This window comes from Lepidochelys kempii, chromosome 2, assembly GCF_965140285.1.
Source record: "Lepidochelys kempii isolate rLepKem1 chromosome 2, rLepKem1.hap1, whole genome shotgun sequence".
NCBI classification, from domain to species: Eukaryota; Metazoa; Chordata; order Testudines; family Cheloniidae; genus Lepidochelys; species Lepidochelys kempii.
Genome location: NC_136381.1, coordinates 70,270,289 through 70,291,961, shown reverse-complemented (window position 1 = coordinate 70,291,961; position 21,673 = coordinate 70,270,289). Strand labels below are relative to the sequence as shown.

General features: G+C 40.5%; 1 protein-coding gene across 2 annotated transcripts in view; it reads right to left on the bottom strand.

Annotated features, from left to right (window-relative positions):
- Positions 1 to 12,359: 12,359 nt before the first annotated feature.
- The window catches only part of OPRK1 (opioid receptor kappa 1), a 36,438-nt gene continuing 27,124 nt past the window's right edge, over positions 12,360 to 21,673 (bottom strand). Inside the window, exons 2-3 of one of the 2 annotated variants that reach the window (XM_073329413.2) lie at positions 21,095 to 21,447; positions 12,360 to 12,892 (exon numbers count right to left, since the gene is read on the bottom strand). In XM_073329413.2, coding sequence (XP_073185514.1) covers positions 12,360 to 12,892; positions 21,095 to 21,447 — 886 coding nt within the window. Of the gene's footprint in view, positions 12,893 to 21,090; positions 21,448 to 21,673 lie in introns of both variants that reach the window. The other variant, XM_078851292.1, reaches the window with a different exon arrangement.

Sequence of the window (21,673 nt, the reverse complement as noted above, 5' to 3'; positions counted from 1 at the left end):
GTGTGCCAGTAACACTATGCTTACCCTTACAGCAACACATCCCATAGGTGAAGTTTCTGCTTTGTCAATTAGTTGTTGACTTATGCCCTGAAGCATGAAGATTTCTATTCCCTTTATTTATTATCCAACCTAAATGATTAATCCTTTTCTGAATACTGCTTGTGGTGTTCAGCGATCACTTGGTGCTTAAAGTGTTTGCATGTCAAGCTGGGCCTACGCTAACATTTTATTTTCTTTATTGACTGCCACTGCACATGAAGCAGAGGTTTACATCAAACTGTCCATACCAATGCCTCTTTCTTTTTCCTACGTGGCAGGGATAGTCAAAAACCAGAACTTTCTATCCATTCGGAAATCTTGAGATTTCAAAATTTGGTTTTGCTCCAAATTGGGACAAAGTCAAAGTCTCAGTTTTTCATGGAAAAAAAATTCAAAATATTTTGTTTTGACCTTATCAAAATTTGTTTACATTTTATCATATGCACTCAATATAAATGTTTCAAATATTATAACATAAGTCAAAATGAAACATTTCAACCTTAGCAAAATGAAACCTTGTGCTAATTTCCCTTAAAATTTTCAACAAAAATAAATACATTCTCATGAAGTGTTTCAGTTTTTGTTGAATTTTCAACCAGCTACTGAGGTGTTATAGTTAAATTGGAATCCAGTAAGGCACCTGAGTAGTTGAAAATATTCTTCTCAAAATGCATTGCATTCATTTTTCAACACTGGGTGGAATACTAGTCTCTTTGAAGTCAATGGGAGTATTGAATTGACTTTAATGGGGCCAGCATTTCACTCTTTGTATTCCACCATTATGTTAGTCAATGGCCTTGCTTGGTTAGGTCCCCCTGGACCAATTATTCTCTCTTTGCTGTCTTCGTCAGTTTCTGATATGTAGCAGAACCCTAGAAGTTCAGAAACTTTGTATCTTTGTAGGTAGGTGGAGCAGAAAAAAGGCTATTGCAAATAAAAAGGCATTTTAAGTAGCTTAAACCTTTTGTTTTTGTGCATAATCGATAATTGGACTGAATCGGAGAACAAAACTAAAACTTAACTTTAAGATTAGTGCTTTGAAGTTACCATTGCAAGATAATTAGATCTTCTTTCATTACAAAGCCATATGTCTAGCTTGGAAGAGGCCTTATAGCTGCATGCTACAAACATCAAATAGTCACAAAGGAGCCATAGTCCACACGGCTCCTTTGTAACTTTAAGCAGAGTCAGGATGAGCTCCACCCTGACATCTGGTGGTGAGGTGTGGCAAGTTGTGGAAAAGAACTTCAGGGGCCGATCTCATTTGCATAGGCACACCCACCCCGCCAAGAATGAGGCCATAACTGCCCAAATGGTCACTTTGGCTGTTGTGGGATCCCCAGTGTCTCTGTTATTGGGGCGGGAAAAATAAATTGTTATTACCCTGATTATGGGAACTGTGCTTGGAACTGTACTTGGCCTTTTGTTATGATGGAGGGACTCACCATCAACTAAGTAGCACTCGCTAGGCAAGGGACATGGGTTCCAAAACTCTGTGAATGGAGAGAGGCAGTACCTGGTGGGGTGGGCTGGGCTGGCCCCGCCCCGCCCCCTTTGTGAGGGCCTGAAGCACCAATTGCACCTCTGTCTCTTTCCACTGTGGAATGTCAGAGCTAATTTTGGGTCTATTAAGAGTCTTGCGACAGGTACTGTGCTGAATTCACTTTGGCCTTATGGTGCACCAGCATTAAGGCTTCCACTACTATAAGCTGGAATCACTGAGCACTGTGTCAAGTAGTGGGGAGCCGGAAGATCTAGATTGCAGTGGTGCTGTTCGTGGATAGGCTGGCGGAGTGTTCGTGAGACGGCGAGGTGAGCTGAACAGAGCTGTTCGTGAGACGGCGAGCTGTGCAGAGTGGAGCCGGTCGTGGTGGAGCGGAGCCGTTCGTGAGACAGCGTAGCAGAGCAGAGCCCTGTGGGGCAGTCAGCTTCAGGACACGTAAGGTGCCCCTTACCTCTTCCCCCCCCCCCCACACAGGCACATTTTAGCCAAACTGGGGAGTAACACTATGCAGATGAACTTTTGAACTCTGGGGCTGGACTTTTTGGACTTTGGGTGATTTGTGGATTGCTGGACTCAAGAGACGTTTGGGTTCTGGGACTCAAGAACCCGAGGGAAAGGATGTGGCCCAATTTTCTGGGGTGGGTCTTTGCTCATGGTTTGGTTAATGAACACTAGTTGTGGTGTTTCCCCAATTTAATGCTGATGTCGTTTACCTCATGTTATTAAAGATTCTCTGCTACGCCGAGACTCTGTGTTTGCAGAGGGGAAGTATTGCCTCTTTGAGGCGTCCAGGGGGTGTGTAAGATTTTCCCAGATCACTGGGTGGGGGCTCGAGCCAGTTTTGCATTTGCTTTGATGAGAGGGAACCCCTGTGTACTGAACCCGGCCCTTGCTGCTATCAGCTTGGCCTGGCAGAAGGGTTACATAACAAAAGGTTTACATTTAGTCTTTCATAAAAACAGCAGAGAGAGAAAACAGGTGAACAACGAACTTTTTTTTTTTTGGAAGAACAAACTCTTTATCCAGTCTGAGAGATAAATTAGCTTTGTTCAGCTGTATTTTCCCTGATTGTTAATGTGGTTAATAATGGTGAACAAGTGTGTAACTAGCATTCTTACTAGGTGACCACAATTGTTTTGCAGGAAGCCAAAAAGCAAATGACCAGAAGGTGTCCCCATGCTCCTCATGCCACCTGCAAGGAGAAAAAAAGACATTTGGAAAAAAAACTTTAGTGCAGTTTTTAAACTAAATGTATGTTATATTGGCATGGTGTGCCCTTGCTGTTTTCCTCTAGCCTCAGTCTATGTGTGACTAAAGGCTGGGAGGTCTTAGGGTGCAAGTCTGATACCAAGTCTTTCTAACTTTGGGTCAAGACACTTAGGGTTAGATCCACAAAGGGGATCTAGACTCAGCATTGCAATGCTTAACTCTGGGTACCCTGCCACCCAGTGGAATCCTAAGCCCCTGGTTAGGTGCCCAGGCTCCCCATACAATGCATGGGGAGAGTTAGGCACTTAAGAATAGAATTCACAGAAGCCAGCAAGCTGAATGGGGAGCCGTCTGAGCTAGCCAATAGGAAATGCTTAAGAGAGGGGTATGGCCTTAGATATAAAAAAAACATCCTGTGGTATTGCACTGACACCCACATGAGTCTTTAGCAGGACTGGAACCATAGAGCTGGAGTACCCCCGGGGAAAAAATGGTGGGTGCTGAGGGGGAATGTGGGTGGGTTTAGCAGGATGGGGCTTGGTGCGGGAGTGTGGGTGCAGGAAGTCTGGATGCAGGGACATGAGGCAGATGGGGGGGGGGGCAGCTCTCCATAGAGTGACCCCTCCCCCCACGGCTGGGGAGCAATGGGGGCAGGAAATGGGAGGAGGTGCAGAACTTCCTGCACGCGGGGGAAATTTCTGGAGGTGAGTTTGACTAAGCCCCTGCCCCAGGAGTGGCCTGTGAAGGGGAAGAGGCAGTCCTGTCTCCCCCTCTCCCAGTCCAGCCAGAAGCATCTGGATCCTAGCACACAGTAGGAGCCACGGCATCCCCAGCCCTGGGCACACCATGTTAGCAAATGAAAAGGACAGAGAGAGCCTAGCTCCACCCCACGAGGCTGTGATTTAAATCTCCCCTGGTTGCTCGCGCCACTCGAACCAGACACACACACACACTCACCCCTGATTGCTGCCCGGAAGGGGCACATCAATCCATTTTTTCGGCAGGGAAAAAGTACAATCTGTGGGGGTCATGAATGCTGTCCTTGCGCATTGGTGCAGAATTCCCCAGGAGTAATATTTCCAATCCCCTGTATTAGAAAAGAAGCTGGGTGGAACTAATAGCAAAATGTTTCCACCAAGCAATCCTTCCATTTCAGCAGAAATCTATTTACATCTATAATAATTTTTTAAGTTTTCTAATTGATAGGGATATGCATGTCCTGTTTTCTTAATGCCAACCATTTTTGGATGTCAGCTCTCTATGAGCAAGCAATATGATCAGGATGCTGGACAACTCCTTAACAGTTGTAAAGTCAACATCAGGAGCCAGACTTTTACCAGGTTTAAATCAATATAGCTCCAGTGACCTTTTTTAGTTTTTTGTTTCATGAAACTCTAAGACACTTCTTTGAAAATCATAACCATCCCTATCTCTTCCTGAAGCTAAGCATAGACAAACATTAGGGCCCAGAGCCTCAAAGGTAGTTAGGCACCTAAGTCACATTGATTTGAGGATCTGGGCCAGGTTGTTTGAGTCTCATTTCCCAAGTTTGGAATGAAGTGCCATATGTTTTATCATTTTGGAAGGAGATTTTCTAAGGCACAAATTGAAATTAGGCACGTAAGGCTCACTGATTTTCAATGGCAATTGGGCATCTAAGTCCCCTTTGTGCTTTTACAAATCTCTTCCCTGTTCCATGGGATTTGAAATTTTACTTGAATATGAGAATTTTGATTGGCTAATTTTGAGAGGATATGTCTCACTACCCTACTTTGAAAATTGGTTGGGCAACATGTAAAAATGATTATATCAGCAGTTTGGATAAAACACTGCATCCATCCTTAGAAATATGCTTAATGAATGGTGTTACTATTTCTGAGAAAGGTAACTATAATGCTTTTGCACCTTTTTCTGACAGTATCTGACCCTTTTAGGTCTGCCAAAGTGGGCTACCTAGCTCCTAAGAAGTGGTTTTCCCCTTGGGATTTTCACTGATTCTGGTTTTGGGTAGACTAGAAATGCTGCAAAAGTTGCCTCTTCTCTTGCTATTTTGGAATTTAATCAGATAGTATCATAAGAACGGTCATACTGGGTCAGACCAAAGGTTCATCTTGCCCAGTGTCCTGTCTTCCGACAGTGGCCCCAGAGGGAATGAACAGAACAGGTAATCACCAAGTCATCCATGCCCTGTCGCTCATTCCCAGCTTCTGGCAAACAGAGGCTAGGGACACCATCCCTGCCCATCCTGGCTCATAGACATTGATGGACCTATCCTCCATGAATTTATCTAGTTCTTTTTTAACCCTATCTACCAAACTAATCACCTCAAACTAGTGTGATCAACTACTTGAAAGTGTGCTCAATGTTGTTATTCACTGGTGCTGACAGAACATGTTGGACTGTTTATTAGGAATAATGTATAGTCACTCTTTAAAATTTTCTTTGAGCAGATGACCAGATAGCATAATGCCTGAAACTTGTTTCTTCTTACATTTTATTTATTTAGGGTGTCAAAAATAAGGTACTAAAGTGGCTTTTTTAATCTGTGAGGGGAAACTTTCCCTCACTCACTCAAATGCACTTCCATAAGTGAGATCTTATTGCGCTGTGTGTGTTAGTAGAGACTGGTTGTAATCGAATAATGTTTTCTTTCTGTCTCTGAGTTACAACTGGCTGGAAATTAGCTAAATAATTTCTCTCTTGCTCTCTCTCTGCCTTCATTAGGTTAATAAGAAAACATAACTGTGGCTGAAAAAAACAAAACAAAAAATCTTCTGGCATAATTTATTCACAGATAATAAGAAACTGTAGCCCATCTAATAATTATTACTGAAGGCAACATGACCAATGATAGCCCCCTTGTTTCCAGTTTGGGAGTGGAATTCGGAGAGGACTAAGTCTAGGTATTGAGGTGTTTCCAGTAATGTTGGTCACTATGTCCAATCTATGTAAAATACATGGCAGTAAGTAAAATGAAGCAACATATCACTGGAACTGTGACATACCTGGATTTTAATTCTTTTTGTTAATGATCATTTCTTGGGGAATTCAAAACATCATGAGAAGAGGAGTTAATCTTTATCCAAAAAGAAGGTTGAGCTGAGTAAAGGTATGGGAATCAAGGCCAGTGTGAGCTGCATCTTTAAGGATTCTTTGCTTGTGTCTATTCTTCGCAGTGTGCACAAAAATGACTACAGCTTGCGTGAGGAATAAGTGTTGGCTAGTGTTTATAATGCTTTCAGTACATGACTGTTCAATTACTGTTAGTCATTTCAATCAGTCCTGTGGGTGAGATCATTTTAAACCAAAGCATTGGGTTAACCAAAGAAAAATCACAGAGTTTAAGGCCAAAAGGGACCACCAGATCATCTAGCGACGTTTGACCTCCCGTACAGCACAGGCCACCAACGTCACCAGGCCACCAACACCTTATCCCAAGAACTGGCATTAGACCAAGGTATTATGATCCTCAGGAGACTAAACTATTGTGTGCCACAGGCAGAGAATAGGAGGGAGTGAGGTGCACCAATGCCCCAGGAAGAAGTGCATCTGAAGAAGTGGGTTTTTTCCCAATGAAAGCTTATGCCCAAATAAATCTGTTAATCCTTAAGGTGCCACTGGACTCCTCGTTGTTTTTGTGGAAATAGGCTAACAAGGCTATCCCTCTGATAATCAGATTCTTCTGGGCATTGAGTAAGTGAGATATACCCAGGTGATCCTAGCCAGCAACCCAGGCCCCCGCACTGCAGAAAAGGCAACCTCCCCCACCCCGACAGGTCACTGGCAGAGCTAACCATGATATCAGAGAAGGGATGGACCTAGAAGATATAAATATGGAATACCACACAGTCAGACCTATCTATCCAGTTGCTATCACCCATTATGACACAGAGGTTTAGATGAGATTTCAAAAAAAGAGACTAAGGCTATGTCTACACTAGAGACCTTACAGCAGCACCGCTGTACGGAGGCAGCAGCTGCTGTAAGATCTCTCATGTAGCTGCTCTATGCTGACAGGAGAGAGCTCTACCATGGACATAATTAAATCACCCCCCAAAAGCAGCAGTAGCTATGTCGGTGGGAGAAGCTCTCTCCTGCCAACATAGCCCTGTCCACACCGGCGCTTACGTTGGTGTAACTTATGTTGCTCAGGAATGTGTTTTTTTCTCTAAGTGGTAGCGTAGACATAGCCTAAGTGTACAAGTTTCAATACAATTCAGTAATAATCCCTTGGAATTGTGTTTTTGGCAGCATTGCCAAAACCTTGCAACTAGTGAAATGTCTTTTCTGCATAAGCCACTTTTTTCATGTTTCCTCTAAGAAATGCTTTAGACTTGCTAATAGGATAAAGTAAATGTTGCGGGGTCACATCCTCAGCTGTTGCAAATTAGCTTAGATGACTTTCTCACCCCCTGCTGCTTTATCCAGACTGATTCATCCATGAATCTTCCCAGGGAAAAAACAACCTTAAGAACATTTGTATGATTCTTCAGCAAGTATAACATTTGCAAATCATATAGAAATTACTAGGAGCTGATTCTTTTCCCCACTAAGACAGGTCAGGTGATTTAAATAAATAACCAAGTCAAAACACAAATTTGATTATTAGAGTTCTATTTTACAACTTAAGAGCTACATTGATTTTTCATTACAAGGCAGGGCAATGCATGTAATGCAGAGAATAACACCTCTATTTAAACACATATATATATATACAGTACACTAGCAAAATATGAACACAATACACTTTTTTTTTAGAATGAGAAGAACTCATGGGGTCAAGTCCATTCACTCCTCTTTTTCAACATTTCCCCACAAGTTTATTTTAAATAACTGGAAGATGCTTTACCATTCATGTATAATTTTCTCCTTTGAACAGGGTTTTTGGATTGCTTTCCAAACATTTGAATTGTCGTCTCTTGTCATACCATATTATTTAAATTAAAAAATGTATAGTTATACATTGTTAATTACCATATTAAAGACAAAACCTGTTTCATATCTACCCTATGGTTCTCTTAAGAATTCTTCATAGAGGAGGGCAGATATGCAGTAGAATGTAGATCCACATTTAGATTTAGAGACTAGAATTTTGCCCTTCGTACATTAGGCACATCTGATAGCTCAGGGTAAAATTCACTATCTCTTTGAATGCTAGATTATTTAGAAAGGAGTACAGCCATTTAGGCAAAGTTTAACTAAAGAATTATGAGCCAGGTTTTCAGAGTTGAGAATGTGCAGTCTTTGCAGCTGCCTGACTTGCGTCCGCCAAATCACAGATGTGCACGTGCAAATCAAATCACAGAAGTGTAGGACTGGAAAGGACCTCAATAGGTCATCTACTCCAGTAGCCTGCACTCAAAGCAGGACTAGATAATACTAGACCATTCCTAACAGGGGTTTGTGTAACCTGTACTTAAAAACCTCCAATGACGGAGATTCCACAACCTGTCCAGGCAATTTGTTCCACTACTTAACTACCCTGACAGTTAGGAAGATTTTCCTAATGTCCAACCTAAACCTCTCTTGCTGCAATTTAAGCCCATTGCTTCTTGTCCTATTGTGAAAGGTTAAAGAAAACAATTTTTCACCCTCCTCTTTGTAACAACCTTTTATGTACTTGAAAACTGTTATCATGTTCCCCCCTTAGTCCTCTCTTCCCCAGACTAAACAAACCCAATTTTTTCAATCCTTCTTCTAGGTAAGGATAAAAGTGGGAAACAACAGGGTGATAGCATGGTAGGGGTCTACTATAGACCACCTAACCAGGAAGAGATGGATGAGACTTTTTTAAAAAACTAACAATCATCCAAAGCATGGGACTTGGTGGTGATGGGGGACTTCAACTACCCAGACATCTGTTGGGAAAATAATACAGCAGGGCACAGATTATCCAAAAAGTCCTTGAGATGCATTGGAGACAAATTTTTATTACAGAAGGTGGAGAAAGCAACCAGGGGAGAGGTTGTTCTAGATTTGATTTTTGACAAATAGGGAGGAACTGGTTGTGAATTAAAAAGTGGAAGGCAGCTTGGGTGAAAGTGATCATTAAATGATAGAGTTCATGATTCTAAGGAATGGTAGGAGGAAAACAGCAGAATAAAGATAATGGATTTCAAGAAGAAAGACTTTAGCAAACTCAGGGAGTTGATAGGTAAGATCCCATGGGAAGGAAGTCTAAGGGGAGAAACAGTTTGAGAGAGTTGGCAGTTTTTTGAAAAAGACATTGTTACGGGCACAAAAGTAAACTATCCCACTGCACAGGAAAGATAAGAAGTATGGCAAGAGACCACCCTGGCTTAATCAGGAGATCTTCAGTGATCTGAAACTCAGAAAAGAGCCTACAAAAAGTGGAAACTATCTCAAATTAGGAAGGATGAATATAAATAAACAACTTCAAGCATGTAGGAACAAAATTAAAAAGGCCAAGGCACAAAATGAAATTAAACTAGCTAGAGACATAAAGGGTAACAAAAAGTAATTCTACAAATATATTAGAAGCAAGGGGAAGACCAAGGACATTACTCAGTGAGTGGGGAAAGACAATAACAGAAAATATGGAAATCTCAAAAGTGCTAAATGACTTATTTGGTTCAGGTTAGTAGTGATCAGACATCTAACATAGTGACCACCAGTGACAATGAGGTAGGATCTGAGGCTTAAATAGGGAAAGAACAAGCTAAAAAGTATTTAGACAAGTTAGATATCTTCAAATCGGCAGGACCTGATGAAATACATCCAAGAATACTCAAGAAACTCACTGAGGAGATACCTGAACCATTAGTGATTATCTTTGAAAACTCATCAAAGACGGGAGAGATTCCAGAGGACTGGAAGATGGCAAATATAGTGCCCATCTATAAAAAGGGAAATAAGGACAACCTGGGGAATTACAGACCAGCCATTGTAACTTCAGTACCCAGAAACATAATGGAGTGAATAATCAAGCAACCAATTTGCAACCCTAGAAAATAATAAGGTTATAAGTAACAGTTAACGTGGATTTGTCAGGAACAAACCATGTCAAACCAACCTAATAGCTTTCTTTAAAAGAGTAATAAGCCTTGTGGATAGGGGGGAAGCAGTAAATGTGGTATATCTTGACTTTAGTAAGGCTTTTGATACTGTCTTGTGTGACCGTCTCATAAACAAACTAGGAAAATATAGCCTAGATAGAGCTACTATAAAGTGCATGCATAACTGGTTGGAAAACCATTCCCAGAAAGTGGTTATCAGTGGCTCACAGTCAAACGGGAAGGACATATCAAGTGGTGTCCCACAGAAATCAGTTCTGGGTCTGGTTCTGTTCAATATCTTCATTGGTGATTTAGATAATGGCATAGAGAGTACACTTATAATGTTTGCGGAGGACACCAAGCCAGGAGGGATTGCAAATGCTTTGGCGGATAGGATTAAAATTCAAAATGATCTGGATAAACTGGAGAAATGGTCTGACGTAAATAGGATGAAATTCAATAAGGACAAATGCAAAGCACTCCACTTAGGAAGGCACAATCAATTGCACACATACAAAATGGGAAATGACTGCCTAGAAAAGAGTACTGCGGAAAGGGATCTGGAGGTCAGAGTGGATCACAAGCTAAATATGAGTCAACAGGGTAATACTCTTGCAAAAAAAGCAAACATCATTCTGGGATGTATTAACAGGAGTTTTGTAAGCAAGACACAAGAAGTAATTCTTCCACTCTACTCCATGCTGATAAGGCCTCAGCTGGAGTATTGGGTCCAGTTCTGGATGCCACATTTCAGGAAAGATGTGGACAAATTGGAGAAAGTCCAGAGGAGAGCAACAAAAATGATTAAATTTTGGCCCTATAGGCACAATCAGAAAGTACTAGATTTAACCAGATACTGTGGCCAGTATTTTCAAGAGGACCTAAAGTTACAGTCCTAAATGCTTAAGTGCCTAAGTAAGTGGCATGAATTTCAAAAGTGCTGGGCACCCAGCAGTCTATGGACTCTGCACTCACTTAGGTACCTAAATATGAACTTAGGAGCCTACATTTAGGCACCCATTATTGAAAATATTGGCACATGTATCTTTATTTAAAATCATACATGTCTGCTTGGAGTTAAGAGGCCACTTAAAGCACCAACAAAACAGCCTCCAGTTGAATTGCACTGTAAACTATGATGGAGACCTCATGTCTTTACTATGAGTGATGAAAATGATCAAACATTTGGTGTTCGCTTGGTGTCTAATTCTGCTCCCAATGAACACAACAGCAACACTCCCATTAACTTCAATGGGAGTAAGATTAAGATCCTAGATGGTGTGGTTATTCTAGTAGTTAAAAACACAGGGGTGGGAGACTGATGTTCCATAGTATAGTCTCAGCTCTGCAATAAACTTACCTTATAACCTTGGGCAAGTCACTTACATTCTCTTTGCCTTGCCTTCCACACCTTTATTGAAAAATTGAGGTAATACTACTTACTCAATTTGTAAGACTCTTTTGAGGCTAAATGTATCAATGTGACTAAATGTGCAATGAGAGCTTTCTCTAGTCTAGCCAGTGCCATAGTGTGTACTTATAAATGCAATTAACTCTCATTGATTTTTGTGTCAATTTACTACATTTTTAGTAACTAGTTCATGTATACATTCTTTACTTTTTAAAATTTTCTGAAATTGTGTATATATCAAGGACAGCTAATATAACATTAATTTTAGCCATGACTGTTTGCTCTTTTACTGTTGAGTCTTTTGTTATACTGTTCTTTTTAACAATTTAGTGACCGGTCAAGAATTCTTTGCATTTTTCTAGTATTTTGCTGAACAACAAGTTGTTGAAAGGCATACTGGAATATCCACAATCAATAGATATACATCTTTTGGAGAATCACATATAAAGACAGTAAGCATCGTATGTGACTTAACATATGCTAAAATATATTAAGGATTATCTTTAAATCTTGATTTTTTTTAAGCATTGAAAAGTTTTCACAATACACAGACACAATAAAATCATTTTGGTCTGAAGGCAGATCATGCTTAAACTGGATCTCCACAATACAGACAAACGTATGTTATTTCACACAAAGTAGTTAATGAGAATTTTGATTACATAGCTCTGCCATGTTTTGTAGTCTCAGAACTGATACTATTCATTGTAAAGCAGCAAAATAAGTTAGGATGCCTTCTTTTTGTTTGTCTGAAGCAAAGATTTTTAGGTCAAAACAGAGTTTCTGCCATAATCTGATTTAGTGTTATCACCAAACGTTGCTTGGTATAGACTAGAAGGTGGCAGATGTGTTCTATAAGAAGAACAGTTCAATTTTTTTCTTGTCCAGAGTCACCTAATACAGTATGAAGCACTTCCTACCTTGCTGAAAGTGGGTATTTTACCACTTGCTCAGCTCCATTGTAAATATGGTTCCAAAATCTGGCAGTCAGTCATCTTTTTCCTTTGAGCTTATTTTGGGGAATTCCCTGTTCTAAGCAATTAACGTATTTTAGTTCAAACTGTGAGAAGTCCCAAATATTATCAAAAATGTCTCAAACCACAGTGGTTATTTGAGTTAGTCCAAGATCGTTTGATTCTCCTATTCCTTGAGGACAGTAAGATGACATCTCCACGACTAGTCATACTGGTTTGTTTGTCCCATCCACTTCCCTCAGGTAAGCAGGGTCTTGAACTGTGTTTCTGACTCTGCTGGTGCTCTGCCTATCCATCCTCATCTTAAAGGGAAAGCAGAAGTCTTTGAAACAGCGCTTGAAGTTTTCATCCAAAAAAGCATACAGGATAGGATTTAGACTGCTGTTGGTGTAACCCAAAGCAATACAGAAATAATAGCTGGAGATTGCTGCAGTGCTATGGGGCACATCCCCTAGTGCCTCAACCAGCACAAAAATGTGAATGGGAGTCCAACAGATAATGAAAACTGCCACAACAACAAGAACCAATCTGGTGATCCGACGAAGGTTTCGGTCTTTTTCTCGAGACCCTGAGAGAAGTCGTACGCTCTTCAAGCGCAGGATCATCAGGGTATAGCAAACAATGATAATGAGAACTGGAATAACAAACGCAAAGACAAAGACGCAGATTTTCATGAAGATGTCCCACCACATATAATCAGGGTCTGGAAACTGCAAAGAACATTCAGTACTAGCAGTATCTATAAATGGAGGAGGCAAGAAGAAGAAGAAGAAAATTGCTTTATTATTAGACATTCCAACCTATAGCTGCATTACAGTATAAGCTTGCAAAAGTGATTACCATGTAATGTGACACAAATAAATGGAGTTATCATTAAATCACTCCAATAATTGCTTTCCATTGTCATTGAAACTGGTTTTCCACTGCTGTCTTTCAGGACTAGTTGGAGAATATTTTAAAATGTGTTATATTACATTTTATATTACAAACTTTTGTGCACAAGAGCGGCATCAAACCTACAGAGGCACAAAAATACGATATATAGAGATGCACTGAACAGTTGTTAGGCTCTGGATCTCAGTTTGATTTGAGGCCCGGTTCCATGCAGTGGCAGAGCCAACTGGGGGAGGGGCGATGGGTTGTTGGTGAGCTGGAGGCCTGACACTCACTGGAAAGCAACAGTCCTGTCCCACAGGACTAGGTCTGGCTCTTCACTCCAACCATTGGAGCCTGGTGCATGGGGCCACAGCACCATTCAGGTTTGGCCTGGCCACCTCTCCATCATGAAAGAAGGGCAGTCAGGGCAAATTTTAATGAATGGTGTTGCGACTTGGAGCATGGGGATCACAGCGCCATTCAGGTTTGGCCGGGGCACCTCTCCATCATGATGGAGGTTTGTGTGGGCCAAATTTAAGTGAATGGCATTGTGAAATTGCACATGGGGTCTCAGCACCACACAAACCTGCAAACTGTGTCACAGCACCCGGAGTGGGGAGCTGGGCCCAGCTCCGCAGGACAGGAACTGCCTCTGCCAGGTGAGCATGGGGTGGACTCAACCATAAGCCCTGTGTGAAAGCCGATACACATACATCCAAAGGCTAGCTGGGGTGGGAGTCACACACACACACACACACACACACCCCTCCTTAATAGCTCCACCACTGGTTTAATTGAATTGAAATCTTGTAGCTGCTTTCATGCTATTTTAACCAAAAAAGGGTAAATTTCTGCCATCCTGAATGGTGGAAATCTCATCAGGTTAGCTGATCTCGTGAGATTTCTGCCATCATGAAACAGTCTTGCAATGAGACAATTACTTTGCAGAAATGTTTTCCCACATGCTTTCTTCAGTGCAAACACTATGCAGTCTGAGTGCTACATTCCCTTCGAAATATCTTTTTTTAAATGAATCTTAGGTAAAGCAAACTGGTATACGCAGAGTCTAACTGAGCTGCTCCTTTTGCAGAACACTTCATTGAGAATTCTGTCTGAGTAGGGACTGCAGGATTTGACCCCATTGACATCAGTTCACTTCGTTTCTTACTGCAATATTATGAATGGGGGTCACATGCTGACATTTTATTTTATGTTCTAGTCTTACTTCATCATACAGGAGGCTTGTAGTCAGTGTGATATTCTTGGGTTCATTTGCTTACCTCAGTGTAGTATTTCATCATATAAACCAGGCACAAGGAAAAACAAGACACAAGATAAATGGCAAAACAAGACAAAGGGTCAGATTCTCCATTAGTGTTTACTGGGCATTTTTTTACTATGACTGGTAGTTTGGCTTTCATTCCTGTCTGTGGAACCCATGTGCCTACTAGGTAGATATCTCTTTAAGAGATCTATTGAGTGGTGAGTAGGAGTGAGCTGTGTCTGGGTCACTGTTGCTAGGCAGATGAACAATTAGCACTCCACATCCAGAAGTTTCTGGAGTTGGGTGTGGTAGTTTGAGGTATGCTCAATAGTTTATAATAACTAGCTGCTGGAGTCAGACTCCATGAGAGCAAGAAGTCAGGGCAACTGCTATACAAAAGGCCATGTATCCTTTGTGGGTTGGGAGGAGCTGAGCCCAGGAGAAGGAAGTAGGGTGTTTTCCCTAGCTCTGAATTATTTTGCAGCATGTTAGTGATATTGTTAACCCTCCAAAAGAGAAGCATGGGCAATGTTAATTATAGAAAGGGAAAATCATGAGGGAAAACTCATTTCTTTTATTTTAATTGAATACTTTGAATGTTGTTCAAATTTTGAATGTCGTTAAATTGTCTCAACTAGTATGAGTCACTAACTTTTCTTTTATTTAAATGTGATGATGGAGAAAGTCATTTATTTTGCTAGTCTCATTTTTTTTGCATTTTTCTTGTAACAGTTTTTTTTTTGTTTTTGTTTTTGTTTTAAATCTATAGACTTAACTGAGTGGTTGATTAATCAGTTAGCTGACTGGCTAACTGTGATTTCAGCAGGGGAAGAGTCTGCATGGAGTCCAGCTGAAGATTCCTACAAGCAAGTGGAGGGAAGATGTTGCTTTTGACTCAGCAGATTGTATAGATTTGATTATCAAAGACTCTGAGACTTGGGTGAACTCAAACTAAGCTTTTTGGGAACTCTGAGTTTCTTCTCACTGTGTTTCTGCGGGAACTGACTGTTTAGATTTAATTTGTTTTCTTTTTTTACATGTATGTATAATAGTAAAGATAATGTTTGTGGATTATAAAATAGCCATGTTATAAACATTGTTATTATTATTATTTATTATGTTTCTTTATCATAAGATTTTATACAGTTGGTACTTAATTAAGTTCATTTCTTTTGGGGACTTGAATGTGGGGAGGTTGACTCTGTGCAATCCTTACTGAAAATCCTTAGAGACTAATTCTGGGTCTCCAGCTGCTTTTCTGTGGGAGTTGGGGTTTTTTTAGGCATTGGAGAAGGACAATGAAGTGAACTCTAGCCCATCCAAACTGAAGGGAAAAAACTTCTGAAAGTGCTGATACATCCTATTTTAAGATTTTTGTATAAAACTTTTTGATTTTTTCATTTTGGAATGACATTTTTTCAAAATTATTTATCTTGTATTTTATTATATATTCTATAATATGTACAAAATAGATATATAAGTATAAAATATTCAATTTAATGTTGTCAAATTTTGATTGATCTGAAACTGATTTTTTTCAGAATTTTCCTTCATGGAGAATTTTGAAATTTTTAGGTTTTGTTCCAATTCTAATGAAGCCAAATTTCAAAATCCTTTGTGAAACAGCTCTTCCTTTGTCCTCTCAGCTATAGTATTCACCAAATTTTTGATACTGTATTGCATGTTTTTGCAAGATAAATTACGGAAAATATTTGATTTAGATGTCAACTCATTTCTTTTTACACTCTCTCAATTAATAAATGTGACAGCTTTATGGAGTCTGGGAACAAATGTCTATATTTTTTAGCTATCTCATTCTTGTGCAATGCAGTTAATGCATTTCCTAAGTAGCAGAAAGCACAATATAGACCTCCTTCATACTGTCTGTATTAAAGAAAGGGGTGGCCTCTGTGGTTCCCCAAAGGAACAAAAAATGCAAAGGAGAATTTGATATTAGATTTAGCTTTCATTATTTTGAAAAGTTTCTAGACCTCCCTGTAGCAAAAGAGCAAAATGATGTTAAAATGGTCATTACGCTTGAAAACATATCACTGCATTTCCTAATGATCTCAGATTATTCACAATGTCCTCATGGTCATTCAAAGCTGTCATTGTGGGGTCTGGAAAACCATAGCAAATCCCTGTGTTTGTTATTTTGAAGCAGTATCACAGTTAATACATTATTGCGTGGGGAGGAGGCTGAGAAAGAAGGTGGAAGCAAAATATTTTTTTTTACCTTGGAAACATGCTAAGACTGGCCCTGTTAAAGGCTACAGTGCAAAAGTTACTTAATGTTATTAGATTCTCATGCAAAAGATTTTATATTTGTATAGCACATGATTTACATTTTGAGAGAAATAAGAAATGTTGCTTCTATTTTACTTTCATACTTAAAATTCCCTGTTAACTCCAATGGTATTCAAAAACATTTCTTTTTTTCCTGGAACAAAACAAATTTAAAAGTCTTAAAACTCTCTCTCTCTCAAAAAAAAAATCCAGTTCCTGACATTAACAAAACCGATTAGAGCAATATTTGAAAGATACTCAATTTACTCATTTTCTTTTTCATGTTTCTATGAGTTTTAGATGAGTTTTGTGCATATGAATTTCATAGCTGCTATTCTCAGATCTTCGAACTTCTAATAAGTTAAAGTCTTCTGGGTTGGAAATTTAAAGAACTGGTGAAACCAATTACTTACCAAATTAGCTTTGAATATATAGACAAAGTAGTTCAGTAAGAACATGTACATTTATCTGTAATCCACATTCCTTTAACTTTAAATTAAAAATTACTTCAAATACTCAAAAAAGTGCAGAATATTGTACATTGCTGTGGATTTAGGTCCAGTACCTTCTTTTATATTTTTCAATTACATAATAAGAAACTGTTGGAATTGACTCAGATTCCACCTTAGCTAAATATATTTTAGTAAAATATTTACTTTAATTTACCCAAAGCCCCCACAATGGCAGGGAAATGGCAAAGTAAAATAAATCCAGAAAATTCTGGCAAATGACACACACGCACATGCTGCAGAGGAAGGTGAAAATCCCCCATGGTCACTGCCAGACTGAGCTGGGGGAAAATTCCTTCCTGAGCCCACATATGGCTAGCAGACCCTGAGCATGTGAGCAAGGACCAGCCAGCCAAGCAACTAGGGTTGCCAACTTGGTAATATTTAAAAACCGGACACTCCGGAGGAATGCTGGAACTTCCTTGCCCCGCCTCTTCCCCACAAGGCCACACTCCTGCCCCACCTATGCCCCTGAGGCCCCGCCCCCATCTACTCCTCTTCTCCCCTCCCCCATGTCGCTCACTGATTTTCCCCTCCTGCCACCCAGATCAGGAGGGACTTGCCTGCGGAGCCGGGGCTGAGAGCTGCAGCCACCCAATGAAGGTAAGAGTCAGTAAGCCCCGGCTGAGTAGGGGCTGGCGTGGGTGATGACCTGGCACCTCTCCACCTCCCCAACTCGCAGTAACCGGACTTTGGGTGTCCAGTCAGTAGATCTGACCGGACACTGTCAGGTCCACTTTTCAACTGGACTTTCTGGTCAAAAACTGGGCACTTGGCCAACCTACAAGCAACTGAGAAAGAGAATGCTCAGTGCCACTTCAGAGCCTTGCTTCCCCCGAATCCATCTGATCCCCAGGCCCATGTCCCATCTCCAACTGTGGCCATCCCTGATGCTTCAGAAAAAGGAGATTTTTTTAAAAACAGAATATATGGGGGGGAGGATAAATCCCTTTCTGACCCCCTGCAGGTGGCCGCTTAAACCCTGAAGAATGAGTTATTAGGAACATAAGACAAAATCTGGAAGTGAGCCTCAGGGCTTTTGAGCCCTACCCCCACCACCATCACAAGAAACCACAATGCACAAAAACACTCATAAATATGTCCAGCTCTCTCTCAAAACTAATTAAGTTGTTTGCCCTGACAATTCCTAGTGGGAAGCTGTTCCAGAACCTCACCTCTGTGATGGTTAGAAACCTTTTTCTAATTTCCAGCCTGAATTTGTTCATGGCCAGTTTGCAGGATCAGGGCCTTGGAAGAAACTAGAATTCTGCATTTTTTAAGAGATTGGTCTGTCAGTAAAGGAGAAACTCTGTTAAGGTCAAACATATCAAACTTATGCTGCAGGAAGGAAGTGTTAGCAAATACACTGTTGGGAATAATCCTGCATTAGGAGAACTAGATGGGCTAGACAATCTAAGAGAATAATTTTTAGAGATGGGCAAGGTCATTTGATGCTCAGATGTTAAACTGACCACACAGAGTCCTACCCAGAAATACTTTTCCTCACTGAGGAATTAGAGGTTAAACCTAAACTTTGGTTGGAAGTGAAAAAAGTAGCTTAGTCACTTCATCCTCAGGGCCATCCCTACGGGGGTGCGGAGCCCGAGGCGGAAGTCACAAATCTGTCACTTCTGGGACCAACCGCACCGGCCAATCGCACCGGACCCCGGGGCCCCCAAAGCACAGGGCCTGCAGCGGTCGCCCCAATTTGCCATACTCAAGAGACGGCTCTGTTCATCCTACTCCCAATTTATTTGTTAATTTCAAATAAGCACCAGATAATATAGTTGGCCATAGTTACTCAAATGAGGCTGACAATTAGAAATGCAGGGGTTTTGCAGTCAGCACGGAAGTGCATTTGCAAACAGTGCCCAATCTTGCTGTGCACAGTTATCAGTCTCAGTTTTGGGAGTAAGAAGCTCACTCACATCCTGATTCAACAGGGCACTTAGGTGCATGACTAACTCTTAAGCACCTCTACCCCACTATAGTGAATAGGATTACTCATGTGCTTAAAAAGCTAGACACATTCCTAGGTACCTTGCTGACTTAAGTGTTTCACATCTTTTAAAATATAATATAAGCAAGCCAGACAACTATTCTTCCCAGCGGAGGATACCTGGAAAGCACTCTTTCCAGAGGCAGTCATTGCTTTATTGAGACTGTCAATGCTTTATTAGTCAAAAAAGTTTCTGCAAAGCAGTGGTTCTCAACCTAGTTACCGTTGTGGGCCGCATCCAGTACTAGCTGTATGGCCCTGAGGATGTCACATGGGCCGTAGCTCTGTGCTGACTGGGCCACAAGTTGAGAACCACTGCTGCAAAGCAAAAGAAGACACTTTCTTTCCAAAGATCTGAATGCATTGTTCCCAGAGCACTCTGTCTGCAACCCCAGCCAACCCAAGATCAAGATCAGGAACAAAATCCATGTTTTGCACACCAGTGCAGACCAATAGCCAATAAGTTTCCTCTCTGCACTCGCTAATGAGCATTAATGTTTTGTTTACATGTATCTATACCAAACGATTTAACAGGAAGTGAAATCAGTAGCGGCTGCTTTCATAAATGGGTAGAGCAGTCTTCCATAAAGTTCATAGGTTCATGTCTGCTAGAGTTCCATAATGCTTAGAGATATGCAGCCACTATTATGCCCCATAAGAGGAACATGAGCTCCACTCCACGGCTGGCCAGGTGTGATGATGGATGCCATAGAAGTGGGGTCATGGCCACACCACATTGCTGCTCCATCCTCACCCTTTTTTGGGTGGCTCAAAGTGCTAACCCAATGAAGTTCTTGAATGAGAGAGAGCACAAGAGCTACAATTGTCCTTATCTTCTTGGGGGGGAGGGAGTTTCATAATATGGCTTATATTTACTTAAGATGGAATCTGAAGTCACTGAATACGCACTGGAATTCATAATCTTCCAAGTGACACAAATATTTAGAGGAAAGCAGATATAGATTACAATACATGGCTTTTTGGTCTTCTAAGTAGTACTTATTCTGACTCTGCCTAAAAAAGTCAAGACCTACTAATCTTATGCATTTAAACCTTTCATTGAAGAAGCATGGCATCAAAATGTTTCCACTTTCTCCTCAGATGTTCCTCCATTTGGAATACAGAGCATTCTGCTTTATAGGGCCTGATTCTCTGCTGCCTTCTACTTTGTAGCTTGTGCAAATTAAATGTTCAACTCTACCTCATCAGGATGGTTGTGCTTTACACCCACTTGGCATGGTTTAAAGCACTGATCTATTGGGCCAATAGAGTACTCCGATTCACTGAAACTCATTTGTGCATGCATGTCCAGTTACAGTGAAACTCTGCATCTAAGGGCTAATCCTGCAGTCCTTACTCAGAATGCCAGTTCCCATGATAGTATATGGGAGCTTGGGATACCTGTCCCATAGACCCTATGCCTCTCTGTTGCCCTATCTTGCTCCTACTCCCAACTCCTCCCTTGACATACTTTTCTCTCCAGCTACTATGACCTATCTTCTTTCCCCTCTTCTTCTCTAAGCGCCTTGAATTGATTATTTACAATCAGCCTTTAACTTCTAATTCTGCTTGACACTCTTCAAACACCAATCTGGCTTCCATTTTCTGATCTCCACTGAAACTTCTCTTATGAAGTTCTCCAGCCAGATCTCAGACTTTTATCCTGACCTTTTCCTCCTTGACCTATCAAGGATAATGCATCATAAAATGTCCTTTGTTCATTTAGTTGACCAGTGTATCTTATCTTTAACTATAATATTTCATACTATAATATTCTGTAGCATATTTAAATATTGAAGTCTTAGAAATATGAGTTCTTAGAGAAGTATTCCACTATTACAATTTTGCTGAGAAAATGTGACCGGGTTTTTTATGTACAAATTAAATGATGCACAAATTAGTGAAGTGTGATTCAATAAGTTTCTACTCTACTCAGTATTCCAAGTTACATTTATATTATTTTAGAAGCAAAAGCATTTGAGTTTAAGTGATCAAAATTATACTCACCTTCTCTGACTTTAGTGCCTCCAAGGACTATGGCAGATATACCAACAGACGAGGACAATAGCCAGATACAGATATTGATTATCTTTGCCTTGAGAGGAGTGCGGAAGTCCAGGGCTTTCACGGGGTGACACACAGCAATGTATCGATCAACACTCATCATGGTCAATGTGAATATGCTGGTAAACATGTTATAATAGTCAATTGAAATAACTATTTTACACAGCACATCCCCAAATGGCCAAGAGTTCATCAGGTATTCAGTGCTTTGGAAAGGCATAGTCGTAGTAACTAAAGCATCTGCCATAGCCAGATTGAAAATATAAATGTTTGTTGCCGTCTTCATCTTTGTATACCTGAAGTACAAGAAAAATAAATCTTAATTATAACAACACATTCGCATATGAAGCTACTGTATTAGGGAAACTGTGTTGTAACAAACTTTTGGACAAAAATGCAAGCACGTTCAAGACTGAGGGATTATTTTAAATATGTTACATTTAGTCTCTCAGCTATGTTGCTGCTGCTGCATCACCAATTAGATTTACTTGCCAGAGGCAGAAATGGATTTTTGAATAATTT